The sequence below is a fragment of the Myotis lucifugus genome, unplaced genomic scaffold (assembly GCF_000147115.1).
Source record: "Myotis lucifugus unplaced genomic scaffold, Myoluc2.0 scaffold_67, whole genome shotgun sequence".
Classification (NCBI taxonomy): Eukaryota; Metazoa; Chordata; class Mammalia; order Chiroptera; family Vespertilionidae; genus Myotis; species Myotis lucifugus.
This window is the reverse complement of record NW_005871115.1, coordinates 5,746,163-5,767,836: the sequence shown is the minus strand read 5'-3', so window position 1 is coordinate 5,767,836 and position 21,674 is coordinate 5,746,163. Positions and strand designations below refer to the sequence as shown.

At 39.5% G+C, this 21,674-nt stretch overlaps 1 protein-coding gene and 1 non-coding gene across 2 annotated transcripts in view; both read left to right on the top strand.

Moving 5' to 3' along the window:
- The window catches only part of MORC1 (MORC family CW-type zinc finger 1), a 138,697-nt gene that overhangs the window by 3,585 nt on the left and 113,438 nt on the right, over nt 1–21,674 (top strand). The window contains exons 3-7 of the mRNA XM_014457002.2: nt 2,342–2,376; nt 6,725–6,793; nt 14,370–14,460; nt 15,094–15,202; nt 19,797–19,956. Coding sequence (XP_014312488.1) covers nt 2,342–2,376; nt 6,725–6,793; nt 14,370–14,460; nt 15,094–15,202; nt 19,797–19,956 — 464 coding nt within the window. The remainder of the gene's footprint in view (nt 1–2,341; nt 2,377–6,724; nt 6,794–14,369; nt 14,461–15,093; nt 15,203–19,796; nt 19,957–21,674) is intronic.
- Nucleotides 11,957–12,168, top strand: LOC111826316. Its single transcript, XR_002829606.1, has one exon. It is a non-coding gene; the product is annotated as a small nucleolar RNA U3 (small nucleolar RNA).

Genomic DNA, 21,674 nt, shown 5'->3' with positions numbered 1-21,674 from the left:
TTCTTACACAAAATTGGAATCAGTTATCACAGAAAGGCAGGGGAGAGGAGAAAAATAATAAAGTTGATTGGTTAGGAGAGCACTGAACTCAACTTAGAAGGAGCAAACAGGGATGGGACCAAGACTCAAATGTGATTAATCACAAAAACAATATGTAATTATATATGTGTTTTCCGATGGTCTTAGGCGACCCCTGTGAAAGGGTCGTTCGACCCCCAAAGGGGTCGCGACCCACAGGTTGAGAACCGCTGCTCTATAGGGTTTCAGGGTTGCTACTGTTTGCTTCTGCCCACAGCTCTGAAGCAAGGATCCTTTGGTATCCCACTGAGTGTCCATTTTCAGCAACTTGCTCTCTGTAACTCTGAAAGAAGACATTTGTTACTCTGAAAGAACACGCTGGTCTATTTTACCAACTGTCTTCTCCTCTGAAGTTGTTTCACTCATTCATTCAACAGAGGAGGGCAGGTAAAATCAGAATGTAGAAGAAATAGAACAACAGGAACAGTTTATGCAGCAGAGGGTGATTGGCAAAGAAAGATTGAGTTCAGATTCAGGGGAGTGAGAGAAATGTGATCAATAAAGCAATTCTTAGAGCAGCATTTGTAAACTGGCAGCCCCTGACCAAGTCTGGCCTGTCTCATGTTTGTTTGATTTGTAGTGAAAATGCACACAGTGTTTATAAAGAAAAGGAAGAAAAGAAGGAATTGTTTGTAAAGTTTAAGAAATAGGAGGTACCATATAAAAAATCTCTTTGGACCAGCCTGTGCCTTCAGCTTTGCCATTCCTAAAGGCCCTACAGCCAGCCCCACCTCCTCAGTTCCTGTCCCCAGTGAGCACTTGGCTTTGCCACCACTGCTTAGATGGTAGTATTGGACATCAAATGGAGCTGTTTAATAGACTTAGCCAAAATGCTTGGTTGGTCTCATAAGGAAGATCTTCATATAGTCCCGTGTTACTCTAAAAAATTATTTTACTCAAGATTTTGATGATTTCCTATAGTTTTCAAATTTAGAACTGGAAGATATTAAAGGAATGCTGTAAATGGATAAGGAAAATATGTGGCAGTACAGGAAGGCATGTTTAGGAGCCTCTGCCAAATACAAGAGCTGTTCAGAGAGAAATTGACCTGGGCTAAATTACAGTCTATTATAAAATGACTTAATGTGTTATAAAGGTGGATTATTGTTCTGTGCCTTTATACGCCTAGAATTTCTGTGAGGAAACAGTTTCTTTGAAAACTTTCAGTACAGGGGTAGTTATTGAGCACCTATTGTGTACATGGTACTTTGAATGATGTATAATTACATAATGGAAACAATGATACCTACATTTCATGCGATTGTGGCAAAAATTAGAAGTGAATCCTCCTAATAGTAATAATAAAATTAGTTCAAAAATACTTCATTCAGTACTTACCTGATACACAGAAAATGCTGAAGAAATGGCAGTGGTAACACCAGAATTTCTATATAGGAGGAGCTTAGAAGAAGCAGTTTGGTTAGAGGAAGGAGCTAAGGGGCTAACTTTGAAAACTAGGCATGTAGAACAAGTACAGTGCACATATTCAGATTCCTACAGGATAACTTTGGCTTGGGATTGATGGAAATTTGGGAAGAGACTCAGATTTTCCCATCAGAATCTTGTTGTTTTTATTATTCTGAGCTTCCTTTTAGAGCCTTCATTCCCTCAACATACCCTGTTCTGCATCTAAGACCTTATTCCTCATTATCTTTCTCCTTTCTCTCACACCCTGGATATTGAAGCTAGGATCTTTCGGCCTTTCCTCCTTCCCTTTTAAAGTTTTTATTTAAAAAACACGCAAATAATATCTGTGAATTGTAGAAAAGTAAGAAAAAAGAAAAGAAAAACTCATCCAGCAATCTTATCACATAGAGGTGGGGGCTCAGCATATTTCTCAGTAGAAGGCCAGATAGGAAGTATTTTTACCTTTGTATGCCCTGTATTCTCTGTTGAAACTACTCACCTCTGCCATTGTTTGTGAAGGCAGCCCTAGGCAATCTGGGGGAAAACCCCATCTAGAGCAGCGGGAGGCACCCAGGAGGAGAGGAGCGGGGGCCAGGGCGGCTTTTTTGCAACTTGGGATGGGGCACCAAAGACAGAAGGTGGGGAGTTGGCACTTGGAGGGTTGGTGCGTGGGCATGGGCGGGGGGGGCCCCTACCCTAACCCCCTCTTCCCCGCTGGCTGTTTCTCTCACGACCAGCAGGGGGCCAGCAACTACCAGGCCAGCCCCCCACAGGTGGGGAACTCCTTGAGCTCTGATCAGGTAATTTTTTAAAACAATTTCACACTGCAGCAATGACATTTCTATATTGTTTCCAGAGATGCCGGGGCTGCAAGACTCGATGTGTTTTCAGGTGAGCAGATTTGCTTTCTTTTTTTCTTGCAATGGAAAAGCCTGTAGTTATTTTGCTTTTATTTTATTCCTTGAAATCCACCCACATTCTATAGGTGTGTAATGTAATCTAAGTGCTTCATGACTACAGAGACCCCATGGAGCCGGGTTGAGATAAGTTTGCTGCTGGGGTGACATTGTTCCCTTGGGACAGGACCTTTTACAAAATTAGATCTTTCAGGGCTTTTGTGAAAGCCTCTGACTGATTCGGAACAGGCACTTTGTCTGCCACGAGAAAACAGTTTTATTTTTAAAAGGGTGTTAACTTAGCAAGTATTTATAATTAAGTATACATCATCTCAAATTATCAGTTTTGAAATGCGTAAGTGAACGTGCAGCATGAATGTTTGAGTGCTATAAAATTCACACCAAATACCTTTTCTTCATTAACTTCATTTCTAGTCACCAAGTATTTATTGCTCTTACTAGTTCATTTCATTAGAATTTGGTGCCAACGAGGTTAGGTTCTGTGAACCAGCCCTCAGTTCAGAGTGTTTAGATACTGTGCAGGTGGGTGTGTATGGATCACACAGGAGAGAGACATGGACATCTTGAGAGATCTGAAATGTTACAAATGACATTTTTCTTCCCTTTCTACCTCCATGTTCTGAAAAGTGAGAAATCAAACAGCAGTCAGTCCTTATTACTGATAAGTGCTTGGTTGAAGTATGGAGCTTGGTGTGAGAGCCAGCAGACTTGCTGATCAAACCCAGAACCAGGCACTGCCCACCAGTGGCATCAGGCTTCCCCTGGGAGCTGGTGTGCCCTGAGGAGAGGGCCGAGGACCACTGCTCTCTGCAGGCAGCTCACCCCCCAGAGGGAACATGAGGGATCTGAGCAGGGCCTCCCCAAATTACCAGTCAGAGAGTGAGCTCACTGCCACAGGGAAAGTGAGTCCAGGGACAGCAAAGGGCCTCTTTATTAATACTGGCTGAACTCCATTCCACACAGAAGGAAACAGAAGTTGTGGAGAAGAGGCTGTCTTCCCTTATGTATCTAACTAGAGGCTCAGTGCATGAAATTTGTGCATGGGTAGGATCTGTAGGCCTGGCCGGCGATCAGGGTCGATCTGTGGGGTGACTGGTGGGGCAATTGGGAGGTCCCCACTGGCACTCACGTTGGCCAGCCTGCAGGCTGGGGGCAGCTACTGCATTGAGTGTCTGCCCCCTGGTGGTCAGTGCGTGTCATAGTGACTGGTCCTTCCACTGTTCGGTCAATTTACACATTAGGCTTTTATTATATAGAATTACATAGAGTAAAATAGAATAAGTGTCTCTTGCCCAGGAGAGGCCCAGAGGATGGTGGGAACACAGAGAAAGAATGCCTCATGTAAAAGAGCTGGGACTTGAAATATGGGTGGGATTTTTGTCAAGTAGTGTCAGAAGAAAAGAATATTCTTGTCTGAGGAATTACCATGAGAAAAAGAATAGAGGTAGACTAGTTCACAGGTTCATTCATTTATTCAGTAATAGTTTACTGAGGGTCTAATATGAATGAACTGAGTAATTATTCTGAGTGCTGGGGAGAAGCATTGAGCAGAATGTTGGATTAAGTCTGTGCACTCATGGGACATGCCTTCTAATGGTGAGAGAGAATAAAGAAATGAACAAATACATAAAACACCAGGCAATGATAAGTGGTGAAAGGGAAAAAAATGATGTAGGTTAAGAGAGCAGAGAGTGATGGGTAAGTTGTGCTATTTTTCATGGGGTGATAAGGGAAATCAGCTAAATAGGTGATTCACCAGCAAACACCTGAGTGATGTGAGAGATGGAGCCAAGTAGGCACTTGGGGAAGAAGCATTCAGGGACCAAAGACTAGGTCAGGGTGACTAGAGCTGAGTGTTAGAGCCAAATGAATGAGCACTTTGAATATCACACTAAGTTGTTTTATTTTTTCTTCTGTAAACAGTGAACAATTGAATAACTTTGAGCAATGTCATTTGGGAAATTAGAAATGTTCTTTTCCTTTTTAAAAGGTACTCCACCAATGACATACAGGACGGTCTATAGAAGTGTTAAAGAAGGGATAGCAGGAAGGTGGGGCTATGGAAATAACCTAAGCAAGATTTCATGAGGATTTAAATGAGGGAAGATCTTAGAAATGGAGAAGGAAGAAGAGAATTAAGTTGCATTTCATTCAGAGCACACATGTTATCGATGAAGGGTTGAGAGGAATTTCCTGGAATCACAAAGTACAACAGATATAATCAGAATTCACATATTATATTCTTTTGTGTTTATGGCAGGACACCAAGCAAGGACTGACAGTTTACCTCACTTGTCATGGTCATAACAAATGGAAAAGAATCTTCGTGATTTGTGTTCAAAGTGGCACTGCTTTCTTTAGGTTATATGTGTTTTGTGAAAACCTGAACTTGTGGTTTTTGGTTTTCAACTAAATATTCATCTTACAAAGTTTTTAAAAAAATGTTTTTATTATTTTAGAGAGAGAGGAGAGAAAGGGAGAGAGATGGAGAAACACTGATGAGAGAGAAAAGTCAGTCGGCCGTCTCCTGATCCAGCCGCAACCTGGGAATGTGCCCTGACTGGGAATCTAACCGGCGACCGCTTGGTGCGTGGGTTGACAATCACTCAGCCACACCTGCTGGGATAAAGTTTTCTTTTTACTTCATATTTTTTATTGATTTGTTTTAGAAAGAGAGGAAGGGAGTGGCGGGGAGAGAAACATCAATGTGAAAGCACAACATTGATCTGCTGCCTCCTGGATGCCTCCTACCGGCATCAAGCCCAAAACCTGGGCAGGTGTCCAACCGGTAACCAGCAACCTTTTGGTTCACAGATGTCACCAAACCAACTGAGCCACACTGGCCAAGGCTATAAATGTTTTTTATTGCAACAAACCGTACTATGGTTATAAACCTAGCAAATAGATTTTTACAAACCAGAAACGGGGTATGCACCAATAGATAGAATTTGTATGGGTATACATAGTTAATGTAGGTATTGGGCTGATATTCAAATTGTTTACTGAGGCACCTGAATTACTCTCCAGTCTTAGGTTTTTCTTCAGATAACCTGAGGGCTATAAATTTCAAACTAAATGTATGTTTATCTATGGGTGTTTTATCTCTTTGTGTGTATTAGTTCTAGTAAACATGGGTATGCATTCCATATGGCTTTTCTTTTTTGTTTGTTGGTTTGTTTGTTTTTATTGATTTTAGAGAGAGAGGAAGGGAGAAGGAGAGAGAGAGAGAAACATCAGTGCGAGAGAGAAACATTGATCGGTTGCCTCCTGTACTCCCCCTCCTTCTCCCTCTCCCAAGACCTTTTTTCGTACTTGGACATTAGAATGAAATACTGCATCAAATTTTCAAAGGATAAGACTACCACAGTGAATGGTAGATCTCTGAGAAATTATGTTGGAATGGCATGCTTTCAAATGATCACCATAAGTATAATTTTAAGTGAAAATTTGTAAAGTATTTCAGCTTTATTATAAAAATGCACACACAACAAAGACGGTCTTAAGTCATTTCTTTGTTCTACTTGCATTTAGTAGTTGCTCTTGAGCAGCTTTCTTTGCCTTTACCATCTTGACAAGTTCCTAGGAAGGGAAAAAGGTGTTATTTAGAATTGGTAGATACCGTATTTCTAGTGTTTGGTATAAATAGTAAAATATTCAAATTGGATAAATCTATAATTAAAGACACTACTGAAGAAAACTGAGTTTACTAATAGTCCAAACTCTGAAAGTTTCTAAGACTGGTCATTTCTTTGTAATTTTGGGCCTATGACTAGTGTGATATTGAAATAAGCAAAATCTATAAACTCAAAAAATCTAAACTAATAATAACAACAACAATAAAAATAATAATAACAAAAGAAGCATGCTCAAATGGCTCTTATGGGATTTAACTACAGTAGTTGGAAGAGAGATTGATGACCTTAATGAGAATGGCCTGGCTTGACTTTGGAATTGAGCTTTGGAGGAAAGGAATACAGGTTGGTCAGTTACCACCATCTACCTTTCTCCCCTCCCCTAGGGAGGGAATACATAGAGTCTAATGGGCCAGTCACATTCCAGAGCTGGGCATGTCATTAATTTATTAATGTGCAGGTGTTTTATAGTAATTCAAAGCCTTTTATTTTTTTGCTTGATTGTTCCCCCCTTGCAATTTTCTGTGTGAAATTGTAGTCAAAATGCTTTTCTGAGCTCTATCACTGTACCATAACTGTCATAACTCAGTGGCTGCATTTGAGGAAGACGGATAATTCTGTGAGCAGCATGACTTTGTGATGAACAAATTAAGCTCAATATTTATTAGTAATAACTGCTTTCTCTTACAGTGGATAATGAGAAACTGCAGGGCGGATTCATGTTGTGCTTCCTGGATGATGGATGTGGTATGAGCCCTGGTAAGTTAATTATTTAGATACCTAACTGGCTGTTAGAGAGAATAGTATTAAAACTCATAAAATAACTATTTGTAATACTTTAAACAATAAAACTCATAAAATAAATAAAAGTAAATTGAGCTGTCTTTGCAAAAACAGGTATGGAGCTATTAGGGTAAATAAATCCCAGTCTTAACATATTGTTGAACTTTTTAGGTTTAAACATTTCAGCTGACAGAATAAATTCATTGCAACCATGTAAAACCAAGACAAAAGTGAGCGTAAATAAGTATTGCCAGAAAAATGAAAGGCAGAAGGTACCTAATTACTTGTATGATAAAGCATCTGGGAGTGAATGGAATACAAATGGTTACTGGTTGCACCCTGAGATTGTTTTTAGACCATCCTTCAGGTATTGCTTGCGAGACCTCTAAGGCAGTTTCCAAAGCCTGTAGGCTATTTAAAAATTTCTGCTTAACCTTGAGGTAGAGGTCATCTTTCTTTGTTTTTAGCAGTTTGTGATTTTTCTTTGCATGTTCAAAGGTTTAGTTGCTTTGATTAGATGTACTTATCATAATGAGTAACTCCAATACATTACACAACTATCTTTGTATCGTCAAGGCTGGAAAAAGCCAGCACGTAGGTGCATAATGCCTGTTTGCTGTGGAATTGAAATGTTATTTATTTCCTCTGATGAGGGCTTGATTTACCTGAACTCACTTAACCCTGAATTCTTACAACATTTGTGTATATGCCACAAGCCAAGATTTAAAAAGAGTGAGGGAGTTCAAGTAACATGAGACTGTATAGGTCAGCTTCACACCAGAGCAGAGAACGCTCATTCATGCTGATGGTAGCTGAGAATACAAAGTAAAGTTGTTATCGTCTTCTGAGTCTTGGAAGTTCCGCCTTGGTCTGGATAGTCAAAGAGTAATTTATTAGCAAGTTTAGAAATGCTCAGATAGCCCACTCAGTTCTCCTTCTGACTTTGAATAATTTTGATTTTTCCAGGTCATTTTGATGAAAAAGTATTGTTGCTTCTTTAGTTTAACTAAATAAGAGAGCAGAGTTTGTGAGAAAACCACACTGAAAAAGCAGTTTCATTGCCCATTTCTAATTCATTTTCCTGATTTCTTAAAATAAATAACAGAATGTGTGATACATTCTAAGGCAATTCTTTAAAAAAAAAGCAACTCATTTTATATGGCTCCATAAACAAAACGATCAAAATACAGGAAGGTGATAAAGATTCAGATCTTCAGAAGGAACACACGTCAGTTGACATAAAGAGTAAATAAAAAAAGCCCACAAGTGTTGAGAGAGCAATTCTTTATTAACATTGATTAGAAATCGAGTAATAAGTTAGAAGGAAGAATGTGTCTGATGACTGAAAATAGAATCTATCTGTTGTCCACACTGAGCCAGATCAATCTGGACCCACAAAAAATGACTGCAATAATTTCCAAATTCTTTCACCCCCAGTCTTATCCCATGACAGGCTGTTCCTCATATAGAAATCCTAAGTCGATTTTTTAACATGACTCATATCATATTATCCTATATAATAACAGACTAATATGCAAATAGACCAAACAGTGGAACAACTGAACAACCAGTCCCCAAGACCTGCACTGACCACCAGGGGGTGTGCAGGAACATGGCAGGCGTCCGCAGCAGGCGGCAGAGCACGGAACATGAGCGTTGGCCGCCTGTGGTGGGATGATGGAGCAGGTGAGCGGGGGTGCCAGACCAAGGCCGGGTGCCGGTCACTGTCATCGGGTCGAGCCTTTGGTGGTTACTGAAAATTCTTTGCTTCCATGCACCCTGGTCCCGCCCAGCGCTCACTTGCTGCCGGAGCCGCTGCTCGCACCCACTGCCGGCACCCACTGCCGGCACCCAGCGCCGGCCCAGTTGTTCACCACCGTCAGCGGGTGCAAGTGACAGCAGGAGCTTTCAATTTCTTGTGTCATTTGCCCCCTCACTCTTAGAAATGGTCTTGTTTATTTGGCTACTTCTTTCATTCTGTTTCTCCTACATGACATAAAGTTGTTGAGGGCAAGGGTCATGTCTGTTGTATTCAGTGTTCTGACTCTCTGCCCTGATCCCTGGCCCCATACATGGGAGTCTATGTGGTGTGTAATGAAAACCCTGGGATCTGGTCTGGGTTGTAATCCTGGAGGTAGCATTTATGAGCTGTGTGATCTTGGGAAGGTTACATAAACTCCTTAAACTTAAATTTCCTCATCTGTAACATGCAAATAATAATAATTTATTTCTTATAAGCATGTTATCAATATTAAGTGGTACATGGGAAGTATATTGATAGCACCTAGAATGCACTTAACAATCAATAAATTGTAGCTAACATTATCATTATGGACACCCTCACCTAATATCCAACCCTGTATGAGAACATGAGATTGAATGTCAGATTAGGTTCTGACAGAGTATCTGGTAGCTTTTACACACCCCAAACCAGGTGCCCCAGACGGACACAGGGTCCTCAAGAACAATTCTAAAGCATGTCTTCAAGTAGGCCAGTTGGGAAACCCATTTCTATCTTTTCTTGTTTCCCTTGGAGCTTTTTGTTTCTGGAGGTATGTATTTTCTGAAATCCAGAAGATTTTTCTCTAGAATTCTAGAATGCCTTTAAGAGAACAGGAGACTAACTCTAAATAAAAGTCTGAAACAAATAGCCCTTCCTCCCCAGGTTGTATCAGACCAGAAGCTATTCCATTCTTCTTAGATTCACATGGGGCTTGATAAAGGCCAACTTTATACAAAATTACTAGTGGTACAAGTAATCATAATATTTAAAATTTATTAGCATTTATCAAGTCCCATGTGTTGTGTTCAGGGTTTGAAAAATACATCATCTTATTGAATTTATTTATATTTTTCAACAACTATGTTCCAAGTATTAATAGTTCCTTTTTATTTTATTTTTAAATGTATCTTTATTGTTGAAAGTGTTACAGGTGTCCCCTTAGTTTCTTTCTTCCCCATTGACCCCTTCCACCCCACATCGGCCCCTGCCAGGCCTTCACCACAGTATTATCTGTGTCCATGGGCTATGCATACATCTCTCCCTCCCCAAGTCCTACCCCACCTTTCCTCTGAAATTTGTCAGTCTGTTCCATATTTCTATATCTCTGGATCTATTTTTGTTCATCAGTTTATTTTGTTCATTATATTCCACATATGAGTGAGATCATGTGATGTTTATCTCTCTGGCTTATGTCACTTAGCATAATACTCTCTAGGTCCATCCATGCTGTTGCAAATGGTAAGAGTTACTTCTTTTTTACAGCCAAGTGGTAATCTATTGTGTAAATGTACCACAGCTTTTTTATCCACTCATCTTCTGATGGAAACTTGGGCTGTTTCCAAATCTTAGCTACTGTAAATTGTGCTGCTATGAACATAGGGATATATATATTCTTTCTGATTGGTGTTTCAGGTTTCTTAGGATATATTCCTAGAAGTGGGATTACTAGGTCGAATGGGAGTTCCATTTTTAATTTTTTTAGGAACCTTCATACTGTTTTCAACAGTGGCTGCATCACTCTGTATTCTCACCTGCTGTGTACTAGGGTCCCCTTTTCTCCGCATCCTAGCCAGCACTTGTTTGTTGATTTGTTGATGTTAGCCATTCTGACAGGTGTGAGGTGGTATCTCATTGTTGTTTTAATTTGCATCTCTCTGATGATTAGTGACTTTGAGCATTTTTTTTATAAGTCTCAGCTTTCTCTATGTCCACTTTGGAGAAAAAAGTGGACATAGAGGTCCACTTTTTTTTTTTAATTTAGGTCCCTTGCCCATTTTATAATTGGATTGTTTGTCTCCCTTTTGTTAAAGTTGCTTGAGTTCCCTATATAGTTTGGAGATTAAAAATATCAGATGTATCATTGGAAAATATGTTCTCCCGTGTAGTTGGCTCTCTTGTTATTTTGATGATGGTTTCTTTTGCAGTGCAGAAGCTTTTTATTTTGATGTAGTTCCATTGGTTTATTTTCTCCTTAGTTTCCTTTGCCCTAGGAGAAGTAGGTATCCACAAACATATTGCTTTGAGAGATGTCTGAGATTTTGCTGCCTATGGTTTCTTCTAAAATGTTTATGGTTTCAGGACTTACATTTAAGTCTTTCATGCATTTTGAGTTTATTTTTGTGGATGGTGTAAGTTGGTGGTCGTTTTTTTTTATGTCCATTTTTTCCAACACCATTTATTGAAGAGACTATCTTTATTCCATTGTATGTTCTTGCCACCTTTGTCAAATATTAATTGAACATAATGGCTTGGGTCAATTTATGGGTTGTCTGCTCTGTTTCATTGATCTACATGCCTGTCCTTGTGCCAGTAACAGGCTGTTTTGATTATGGTGGCTTTGCGGTATAACTTAATATCTGGTATTGTGATTCTTCCTACTTTGTTCTTCTTTCTCAAGATTGCTGTGACTATTTGGGATCCTTTTTGGTTCTATATAAATTTTTGTAGTATTTGTTTTAGATCTGTGAAATATGCCGTTGGTATTTTATTTTATTATTATTTTTTTTGAACCAACTGAAACATAGTTTATTCATCTCATTAGGAGATGCATCTCCAATGAATGTTTACTTTTTCTTCTTTTTATGTTAAAGCACCAACGACCTTTAAGAACTCAGAAAGTGTGAGCAGATAGTGCAAACATGACACACAAACCAAAAGGTTGTGTCTCCCAGCGCTGCGTCCCAGCTGCAGTTCCCCTCCCCGCCCCAGCCCCAGCCACGGCGACCGGTCTCAAATCCACCCGCGATTGAAAGTCAAACTCAGGACCATCACGTCACGTTTCACCAATCACAGGAAGCAGCTCGATTCTCAGAAAGAAAAAGCCCGCCCTTTCCGATAGCTCCCAGGGGCGGGCCGCCTCACCGAACCGAGCGATGCCTCCTGGGCTTACACCGCCCAGATTGTGATTGGCTGTCGTTCAGTATTATGTTAATGAGGTGGCCGTTTTTTAAAAAACTTTGGACATTTAATTTCCACCTAAGTGTTACAAATCATTGTGGAGTGATAGTATCTGAAGGATTATACAGACTGGAAAGCTTTTCTCTTTGCCTGTGGGGTCAGAACTAGGGAAACTGTCTCACCATGACTGCAAAGTGTGCGGCGGCCGTAGACCTGGCGGAGGCGGTGATGTATACGTTAAGACTATACTTTCAGGGATCATTTCTATAGTTCGTTACTAGAGAAGCTTCTCTGAACGTGTAGAGCACCCGAAGCCACGAGGAGGAGATGCAGCATCCTCTCCTGAGCGTGAAGCCGGCTCTCGGCGTTGCTTTTGCAACTGCCGCCTGCCATTGATGATCGTTCTTCTCTCTTTTGGGGGAGAAGAGGGAGAGGACGCATTCTGAGTGGTTTTCGGTTTTTACTGGGTTGGAAAAAAAGGTTAAGTTTGTAAGCGCCATTGTAGTTTGTTCGTAGTAGTTGGAAACTGCTGTGGATACTTCAAAAGTATTAGTAGCTCTGCCTGCTTTTTCTTATAAATATGTTTGTTTTTTTTTATATTAGGGGGAGGTAAAGGGAGGAACACCCATCAATTACTTTCTTTGCCGGGGGACATGAGGCGGTGGGGAGTCAACTTTGAAACCTCTGTGCAGGGGAGGATGCTATGAGGTCCATAAGAGTTACCAAAATAGCCGAAACCGGTTTGGCTCAGTGGATAGAGCGTCGGCCTGCGGACTGAAGGGTCCCGGGTTCGATTCCGGTCAAGGGCACGTACCTGGGTTGCGGGCACATCCCCAGTAGGAGATGTGCAGGAGGCAGCTGATTGATGTTTCTCTCTCATCGATGTTTCTAACTCTCTATCTCTCTCCCTTCCTCTCTGTAAAAAATCAATAAAATATATTTAAAAAAAAAAAAAAAAAAGAGTTACCAAAATAAAACGTTTAAACTATACCTTTTCTTCATACTTTCTTGTAAACTGGTTTATTCTCCCCCATACAAATCCCTCAGTTATGCCGTTGGTATTTTAATAGGGATTGCGGAATCTGTTGATTGCTTTGGATAGTATGGACATTTTAATGATAATGATTCTACCAATCCATTAACATGGTATATTCTTCCATTTGTTTATATTTTCCTCTGTCCCTTTTTTCAATGTCCTGTAGTTTTCCAAGTACAAGTCTTGTACCTCCTTGGTTAAGTTTTTTCCTAAATATCTTAATTTTTTGTTGTTGCAGTGGTAAATAGGATTGTTTAATTTCTCTTCCTGAGAGTTCATTATTGGTATATAAAAATGCCAAGCATTTCTAGATGTTAATTTTGTATCCTGCTACATTGCCAAATTCATTTATTAAATTGGTAGTTTTTTGATGGAGTCTTTAGGGTTTTTCTATGTACAATATTACGTCATCTGTAAATATTGACAATTTTACTTCCTGATCACTGTGGCTAGTACTTCTAGTACTATGTTGAATAAGAGTGGTGAAAGTGGACATCCTGTCTTGTTTCTGTTCTTAGGAGAAATGATTTAATTTTTTGCCCATTGAGTGTGATGTAGGTTTGTCACATATGGCCTTTATTATGTTGAGGTATGATCCCTCTATCCCACTTTACTGATGTTATGAAAAAAGGGTGTTGGATTTTTTCGAATGCTTTTTTTTATATCAATTGATATGATCATGTGATTTTTGTCTTGCAACCTGTTTATGTGATGTATCACGGTTGGGGTCCAACCCCAGCAGGTCCAGGGGTCCCCAAAGGTGTGGACAGAGTCGGCGAAGAAGGAATGACACGGAGACAGCGTTCAGTTGATCAGCAGCCTAGCCAGGATCTCTAGCCAGGATCTCCAGCCAAGTTCTGTGTTTTATTGTCTTATTACATCTGTATTTATACCAGTTGATTTTAATCCTATCAATCTCTATTCCAAAGGTTAGGGCGTTTCTTATCTCCATTCCAGGGAGTAAAGATTATGTAGCTTAAGCGTAATTGTTCGTAGTTAAAGTGATTAACTACCCGCCTGGCACTTAGTTAAGGGGTTTTATTCCCTCCCTAACTTCAGGGAAAAATCCCTACCTGGGGAAACAACCTTTCTCTGAGAGGTGACCTTGGTTAAAACACATAGCGCCAAGAAAGGGAGCAAACATATTAAGAATAGTATGCCATATATACCAGGTCCCTTGAAACATGCTGTGCAGATGTTTCTTCCCTGCAGCGACTGTGTCAAGCAGCAAGGATGGACCGGTTTCCGGCATATCACATTTATTGATTTGCATATATTGTACCAGCCTCGCACCCCTGGAATAAATCCCACTTGGTCATGGTGTATGATCTTTTTAATGTAAGTAGTTCTCTTTTAGAGGTTTGGAAATTAAGCTTCAGTGTTTTAAACTCTTATTTACCCTAAAATCAGATGGCTAGGTCTGTCTGACCTCCTTCAATATAATACTATTAAGATCCTTGTCAGAGATTATGGAGCCTGATAAGGAGCCTTGCTTCTGGGCTGACCCAAGAGATATGTGTGCTCTGAGATATGTGTAATGTGCTAACGACTGGATGTCTGGTCCCTGTGACCTACTCATAATTCCTAACCATCTAAAACACTTTTGTGGATTACAGAGGAAGCCTCAGATATTATTTACTTTGGAACATCCAAGAAACGGTTATCAACCTTGAAGTTTATTGGGCAATATGGCAATGGTCTTAAAAGGTGAGAATTTTTTTTTTCTTTAAGGCATATATTATTGATAATGGAACAGTATTTAGTTAAAGGCAATCTTATGTAGAATGGTCCAAATTTATAGAACTTTAAGAAGAATATAAACTAGGGAGTCCTACGTTGGTTTTGATTCTCCATACCCATTACTGACTTGGTCTTTACAACATTTTAAAATTTAATTTTCAAATAAGTGACGAGTCTTCTTCCAGGAACTGCTGTACTTCTGAGCTTAATTGCATCTCTGTGGTTTCTTACTTCTCAAAGCAGAGTTTAGTATAAGTGTTACTTGTGTCCATGGTTTATTTTAGTAGAATATCTCAATGAAAGGCAAGCACCATCACCAGTGTGGCAACTGCTAGGGGCAGATGATCGTGCTCTTCTTCAACCCCAGGCCATCTTTATCTCTGGAATCATGTCTCAACAGTGTGGGGCTGGACTAGTTCAAATCCATCTGTTCTGCTTTGAGAAAAAAAATCATATTGAACTCTCTTGGTGATGGGTCAGCAAAACAGTGGAGCTATTTCTGTGAAGAGAAAACCCATTAGAGAACACAGTATCATGCCTGCCTGTTGCTCCTTTTTAGTGTTTGACATGTAAACTGTTATTTCTTGATTTTTAATACAGTGGGTCCATGAGGATTGGAAAAGACTTTATTCTTTTCACAAAGAAGGAAGAAACGATGACCTGTGTTTTTTTTTCTCAGACATTCTGTGAAGAAGAAGGTCTGAGTGAGGTAAGAGTTGAGATTTTTCTTTGTTTCCAATGGTATCAGTGTTGTTTTCATTTCCTATCTCAGGAGGTAAAATCTATAATGAGTTCTTTCTGGTTATGTTTTAGAAATTTAGGAATATGTTTGGGAGATGAAGGAAGAGTGGCTGGATCATTGGAGGCCTATCTTATTCTCTCTTGGGTTTTCAACTTCTAGGAAGTTTTCAGAACTTTATTTACATTATCTATGTACCCAAATCTCCCAAAATAAGAGGCTCCTTTTGGCACAATGAGCTTTTTTGGGAAGAAGCCTGCAAATCAATTGTACCACTTGTGCCATAAATGGATTACCATTCTTAAAAGAAATAGAATATTGGATTCAAAGTCTTGAAATAGAAAATCTAAAGAAACAAAATGTGAAATATACTTAAACTTGTAACTCCAGTGACCATAATAATTTCAACTCCATTTGATGACCCAGAGACATTTTATGAATTTGAAGTGTCTGAGTTTTACTTTTAGAAACATCAGTTATAATTCAGTACAACAAGTATATGTTGAGGAACTGCTGTCTGTCCAGCACTGGGTAGGCCCTGTAGAAGGTAGGAAACAAGAAGTAGACCACCTGACCATCAGACTATTTTTAGCGCTGCCACAAAATAAGGCAGACACATATGAATTATCTAAATAATAAAATGGAATTGTTTAAAAAGAATGCTGTTCAACAAGTATGTGTTCCTGCTGCCACAAATTGTCAAAAGCAGTGATGTGGAGGTTTTATGGAGTGAGTACACCTTGTTACTAGAAAGGCTGGTTTGTGGAGAGAAATGGTGTACAGACAGTCTCATGCCTGGAGATAAGAATGGGGTTTGAAGGGACAGTATGGAGATGTGAGATTGCCCAGCAAGAGCAGAGCGTGCTCACTGGCTGCAGGAGAGTGGGGCTGGGTATAGGAACAGTCTGCAGGCAACAGGGAATAGCCGATGGGATGCTGCCATGAGGAAAACCAGTGCTTTAAGCCAGGGGTCCTCAAACTACGGCCCGTGGGCCACATGCAAATACAAATATTGTATTTGTTCCCGTTTTGTTTTTTTACTTCAAAATAAGATATGTGCAGTGTGCATAGGAATTTGTTCATAGTTTTTTTTAAACTATAGTCCGGCCTCCAACGGTCTGAGGGACAGTGAACTGGCCTCCTGTTTAAAAAGTTGGAGGACCCCTGCTTTAAGCATTTATGTTGTACTTTATGTATGTAAAGGGCATGCAAAATGGGGCCTATGCTCTGCAGTTATAGCTTTCTAAAATGGACCATTCACCTTACCCTAATTTTAAAAAAATAAATAAAACCAACAACCTCTTTCCATTTCCATAGAGGCAGTCTCTTTCAACAATATTAGCTGATTCTTTTGATTTTATATTCTGGATATCTTTGTGTAACAGGCTTGTATTGCTTTTTTTTTTTTTCCTGCAGGGGAGATATTTAATCAATAAATTCACAAAAATCAACATTGCAATAAAACTGTACAAATATTTAACTAAATTGCAAAATAGTATGAGTGTTTCCAGCATGTAATTTGGCATTATTAAGAAATCATAAGAAAAACCATGCCTTTGTGCAGTTGTATTGCTACTTTTGATTTGATTTAGGCATTACCTATTAACCTCCTACTATAAAAGAACAGGATTTATCTATTTTCCCCCCTGTACTCCTATCACACACATATCCTTCCAATTCCATAGCTCGTTTGTAATTATGGCTATGACAATGTTCAGTATTTACATTATGAGACTATATAAACACCATCCATAATCATACCATATCATAAACTGTTATTTTTTCTCTCTCCTGCACAAGTTTTTATTTTCCCTGGAATCAATAATTGTATGCTTAGTGTTCTATGTGCTTATCACTACCACCAAAAATCTGCTTGGTTTTCTGTGCCTTTGCCACTGCTCATGTGCTGCAGCTCACAATTCTGCTTTCCATGGATGGTACTCAGCTGCCATCCTGGGATCAGTCCGTGTCATAGTCCAGGCGAGTCTCTGCATCTCTCTTCTGTGTTAAATCTCAGATCCTAAATCTCATGTCTTTTTGGTGTAACATATTCTCCAGTAGCATTTTAGCAAGGGTGCATGAAAGGTAAAATCTTCTGAGATCTCAAATGCATGAAAATGTTTTTATCTTGCTTGGAAATGTAATGATAGCTGGTTTGGTGTTATTGCTAGGTTGCAATAAATTTTCCTTCAGAACTTTGAAGGCATTGCTCCATTATCTTCTAATTTCTAGTGTTGTTTTTAAGGAGTCTGAGCCATTTTAATTCCTGAGTCTTGTACGTGACCCGTTGTTTGTGCCCTTTATTTTTTGAAGGTCAGTAGAATCTTCTTCATCCCCAGTATTCTGATTTCAGTGTTTTGCCTTTGGGTGGTTCTGTTTGCATCCATTGTGCTGGGCTCTTGTTGGACATTTTCAATCTGGAATCTCGTGTTCTTCAATTTGGGGGCATTTTCCTATAATGTTTGATGATTATCTTACCCATATATTTTTGTAGCTTCTGTTTCTTAGCTCTTGGATGTCTGAGACCAGTTTTTTTAATTTTCTTCTTTCCTCTCCTATGTTTTGTCCTTTATATTTTTGGTTTTTTTTCCGGAAGATTTTATAACTGTTATCTTCCAACCTTTTCATATAAAAGTTTTTTTTCTGTAATCATATTATTAATTTCCAAGAAGTCTTTTCTTTTCTCTCAATGTTCCTTTTAAAAAGATATCTAGTTCTTGCCCTAGCTGGTTTGGCTCAATGGATAGAGAGTCGGTCTGTGGACTGAAGGGTCCCAGGTTCGATTTCGGCCAAGGGCACATGCCTGGGTTGCGGGCTCGATCCCCAGTAGGGGGCGTGCTGGAGGCAGCCAGTCAATGATTCTCTCTCATCATTGATATTTCTCTCTCTCTCTCCTTCTCCCTTCCTCTCTAAAATCAAGAAAATATATTTTTTAAAAAAAGATATCTAGTTCATGTGTCAAGGCTACAGTACTTCTTCTTAGAGCTTTGAAGATATTAACAATGATTGATTTTTCCTCCAAAAGTTTTATGTTCTATATTTTTTTATTTCCACGGAGTTGCTTTGTTTATACTTATTTGGCCTCTATTTATCATATTAGATTCTTTGCTTAGATAGTTATTCATCCTAAATATAGTATGTCCTCACTTAACTTCCCAGATAGGTTCTTGGAAACTGACTTTAAGTGAAACCAATTTTACCATAGGCTAATTGATATAAACAAGAGTTAAGTTCTTACAGTGTATTTTTGGTTAAAAAACATCACCAAACTTATAAAGAAAGACCCAAAATGCTTCCAATATTAAACATTGAAATAAATATGAGCTACACATGCATTCAAGAAAAATGAACAAAAACAAGCTAATTCTTTGACAACCCATTTATTGCAGTACAGGGTCATGGGTGGCCTCCAGGCTATGGAACCCCACCCTGGAGGGGATGCCCTTCTATCACAGGGCCACTCACAGACACCCATACTCACTCCGACTGGGACAGTTCAGACACACCAGTCTACCTCATGTGCACGTCTTTGGGAGGTGGGAGAAAACTGGAGAACCTGGAGAAAATCCACATGGACATGGGGAGAACCTACATACTCCACACAGGCAGTGGCCACTGCTGAGAGTTTTTTCTCATCGACATTGTAGTAAAAGAACATTGAACAAAACAGCATTTGAGAGCCTGCTGTACTTTAAAGATTAGTCTAAAAAATGCCTATTGAAAACTCTGAGAGTGTGGGTGGTGGGGCTTGGCAGCTCTGAGTGTCACGCTAGGAAGATCTAGCTGGCTGTTTTATTGGGAAACCCTCAACATCATTTTCTTTATGTCTTTCCTTCTGGGTTTGTCAGATTTCTCAGGGGAGACTTCTACAGTCTTCTACCTGAAGACCTACCTGAAAACTTTCTGGAAGCTAAATGGGAGAAGAGATCTCAGGTTCTTAGTACCCAATATGTACACTTTCACTTAATCCCTCTCATCTCAGTAAGGTTCCCTGACAGCTCTACTTGGCATGTCATGTAATTCAGAAACACTTTGTTCCAGTCTTTCCAGAAAGTGAACATTTAGTCTTTGTGGAGGTAGGGAAGGACTTATTGCCAGATGGGTGTCTGGATGCACATCTAGCTCTCTTTCCCGTTTGCCCTGGTCTAGAGTTGATTCATGTCGTCATTTTCGGAGTCTTTTAGTGGATTCTGAATTATAAATCAGGCTGCTTCTCTTTTCTGGCATGATCTTTGGATTGCTTTTCTTAGATATGCTGTCATTTGCTCTCCAGTTTCTAAATGCTGCTACTATTGTTCCTTCTGCCATTATACCCATATTTTAAGAGAAAGCAGAAGTAGATTCTATCTGTCCCCACATTTCACAATGGACCATTTTGGAATAAAGCCATATATATAATAATGCGTCTCTTCCTTATAAAGCTAGAATACAGGAGGGAAGTAAACTTTTAACTTCATGTTTGGTTTTGTAATTTGGCTGACGAGTAGACTGAATTATGAACAGATAAAAAGGTGATGGTATTTATTTGTGTGTTTCATAGTAAATTGATGTGTTTTTTTTATAGGTTGTAGTTCCAATGCCTTCGTGGTTAACAAAAAACAGAGAACCTGTCATAGATGATCCTCAGAAATTCTCAACGGAATTGTCTATAATTTATAAGTACTCTCCATATAAAACCGAAGCTGAATTAATGCGGCAATTTGATATAATCTATGGGAAATGTGGTAAGATCATAAAAACGTTGAAATTTAGATGGAAGTATTTGTTTTCATTGTCTTACGAAAGGCATTATATGTATGTGTTCATATTTTTTCTCTTTATAATATCACGTGGCATCTCGCATGGGGGCAGTCATTTGTTGTAGCCATATAACTTTTGTATTAAGAGAATCCAAACATATATGACTTCAAGTCCCTGACAATGGGAGAAAGGCGTATACTTGCATGAACTTGGTGAATATCAGTGAGAAGAGGATGATACAAGCTGTGACCGCAGGACTCCACAGTCCCTGTACCAGATACAGTTAGGAGATGCTTCTTGCAGCGTTTAAGTTGAGATGATCCCAGGTTTATGAGTTAGTAACTTACAAAGTAATGAATCCAAGTTTCTGCAGCAATTAGCAATAACTTTGTAGATACTTTTTTCCAAATTAATGGATCTCTTTTGCATTCTTTTAACCTCCACCAACTTTCTGATGAATATGAAGAATGTACCATGTCTAGTAATATTTTAAGTGCCAATCTTTCTCTAGGCTTCCACCACTCTTTATATCAAGAAGAAAAAAGAATCCTATTTTAGAGAAAGCTATGTGCACTCTGCTTTTTCCAACTCCTTGATTTATGTAATGTTTATAGAAAAATTCCAAGAAATTTATTTCTGAGTTAGCCTATGTTACTTTTGAAATTTCTGCTTTAACCTGTGGCATTTTGTTTAATAGTGGTATGTTTTTTTTCATCCTTTTCTTTTTCTCAGAGAGAAAAGTATGGGCAATTATAGTATTCATTTTATTAACATATACATGATATACTTTGAGGATAGTTGATGTCATCTCTTAGTTGACTTCTAATTGTGAAGTACTCTTACAAATAGTAATGAAGAGTGTACTATTTCCTGAATACTTTTCTAAATGGTTTATAAAAATTAATTCATTTAATCCCTTAAACGAGTATGTGTTTTAGGAACTTTATAAGTGCCACTGAATAGATGAGAAAAACTAGGTTCAGCAATGCTAGGAATCTTATCTGAGGTCATTGCACCAGTACATGGTTGATCCAGGATTTAGACCCAAGCATTTTACTCCCAAGTCCAATTCTTAGCCACTATGCTGTTCTCCCTTGTACTGAAGTACTACCAAAAAAGTGAAATTGGTTGTTCTTTTAATTTACCTAACAATTCTGTTTGTCTTCATATTATAAACAACTTTATAAAGCATTTGTTTTTTGTTAACTATGCTTTAGAGCAGGGTCAGCAAACTATGGCCCCCACAGGTCAAATCTGGCTTCATCCCTGTTCTTGTAAATAAAGTTTTATTGGAATACTAGAGACCTGGTGCACAAAATTTGTGCACGGGGTGGGGGTCCCCTCAGCCCAGCCTGCACCCTCTCCAATCCAGGACCCCTCGGAGGATGTCTGATTGCCCAGGCCTAAACCGGCAGTCTGACATCCCACTGACAATCCTGGACTGCTGGCTCCTAATCGCTCACCTGCCTGCCTGCCTGGTTGCCCCTAACTGCCTCCCCCCCCGCACCCCCCTTGCCGGCCTGATCACCCCTCACTGCCTCTGCATTCTGGCCTGATCGCCCCTAACTGCCCCCCCCTCTGGCCTGGTTACCCCTTAATGACCCCACTGCCTGCCTGGTTGCCCCTAACTGCCCCCCCTGGTAGGCCTGATAGCGCGAAATGCGCAGAGTCAGTTTGGGTATTTGCCCCCCGATAGATCACC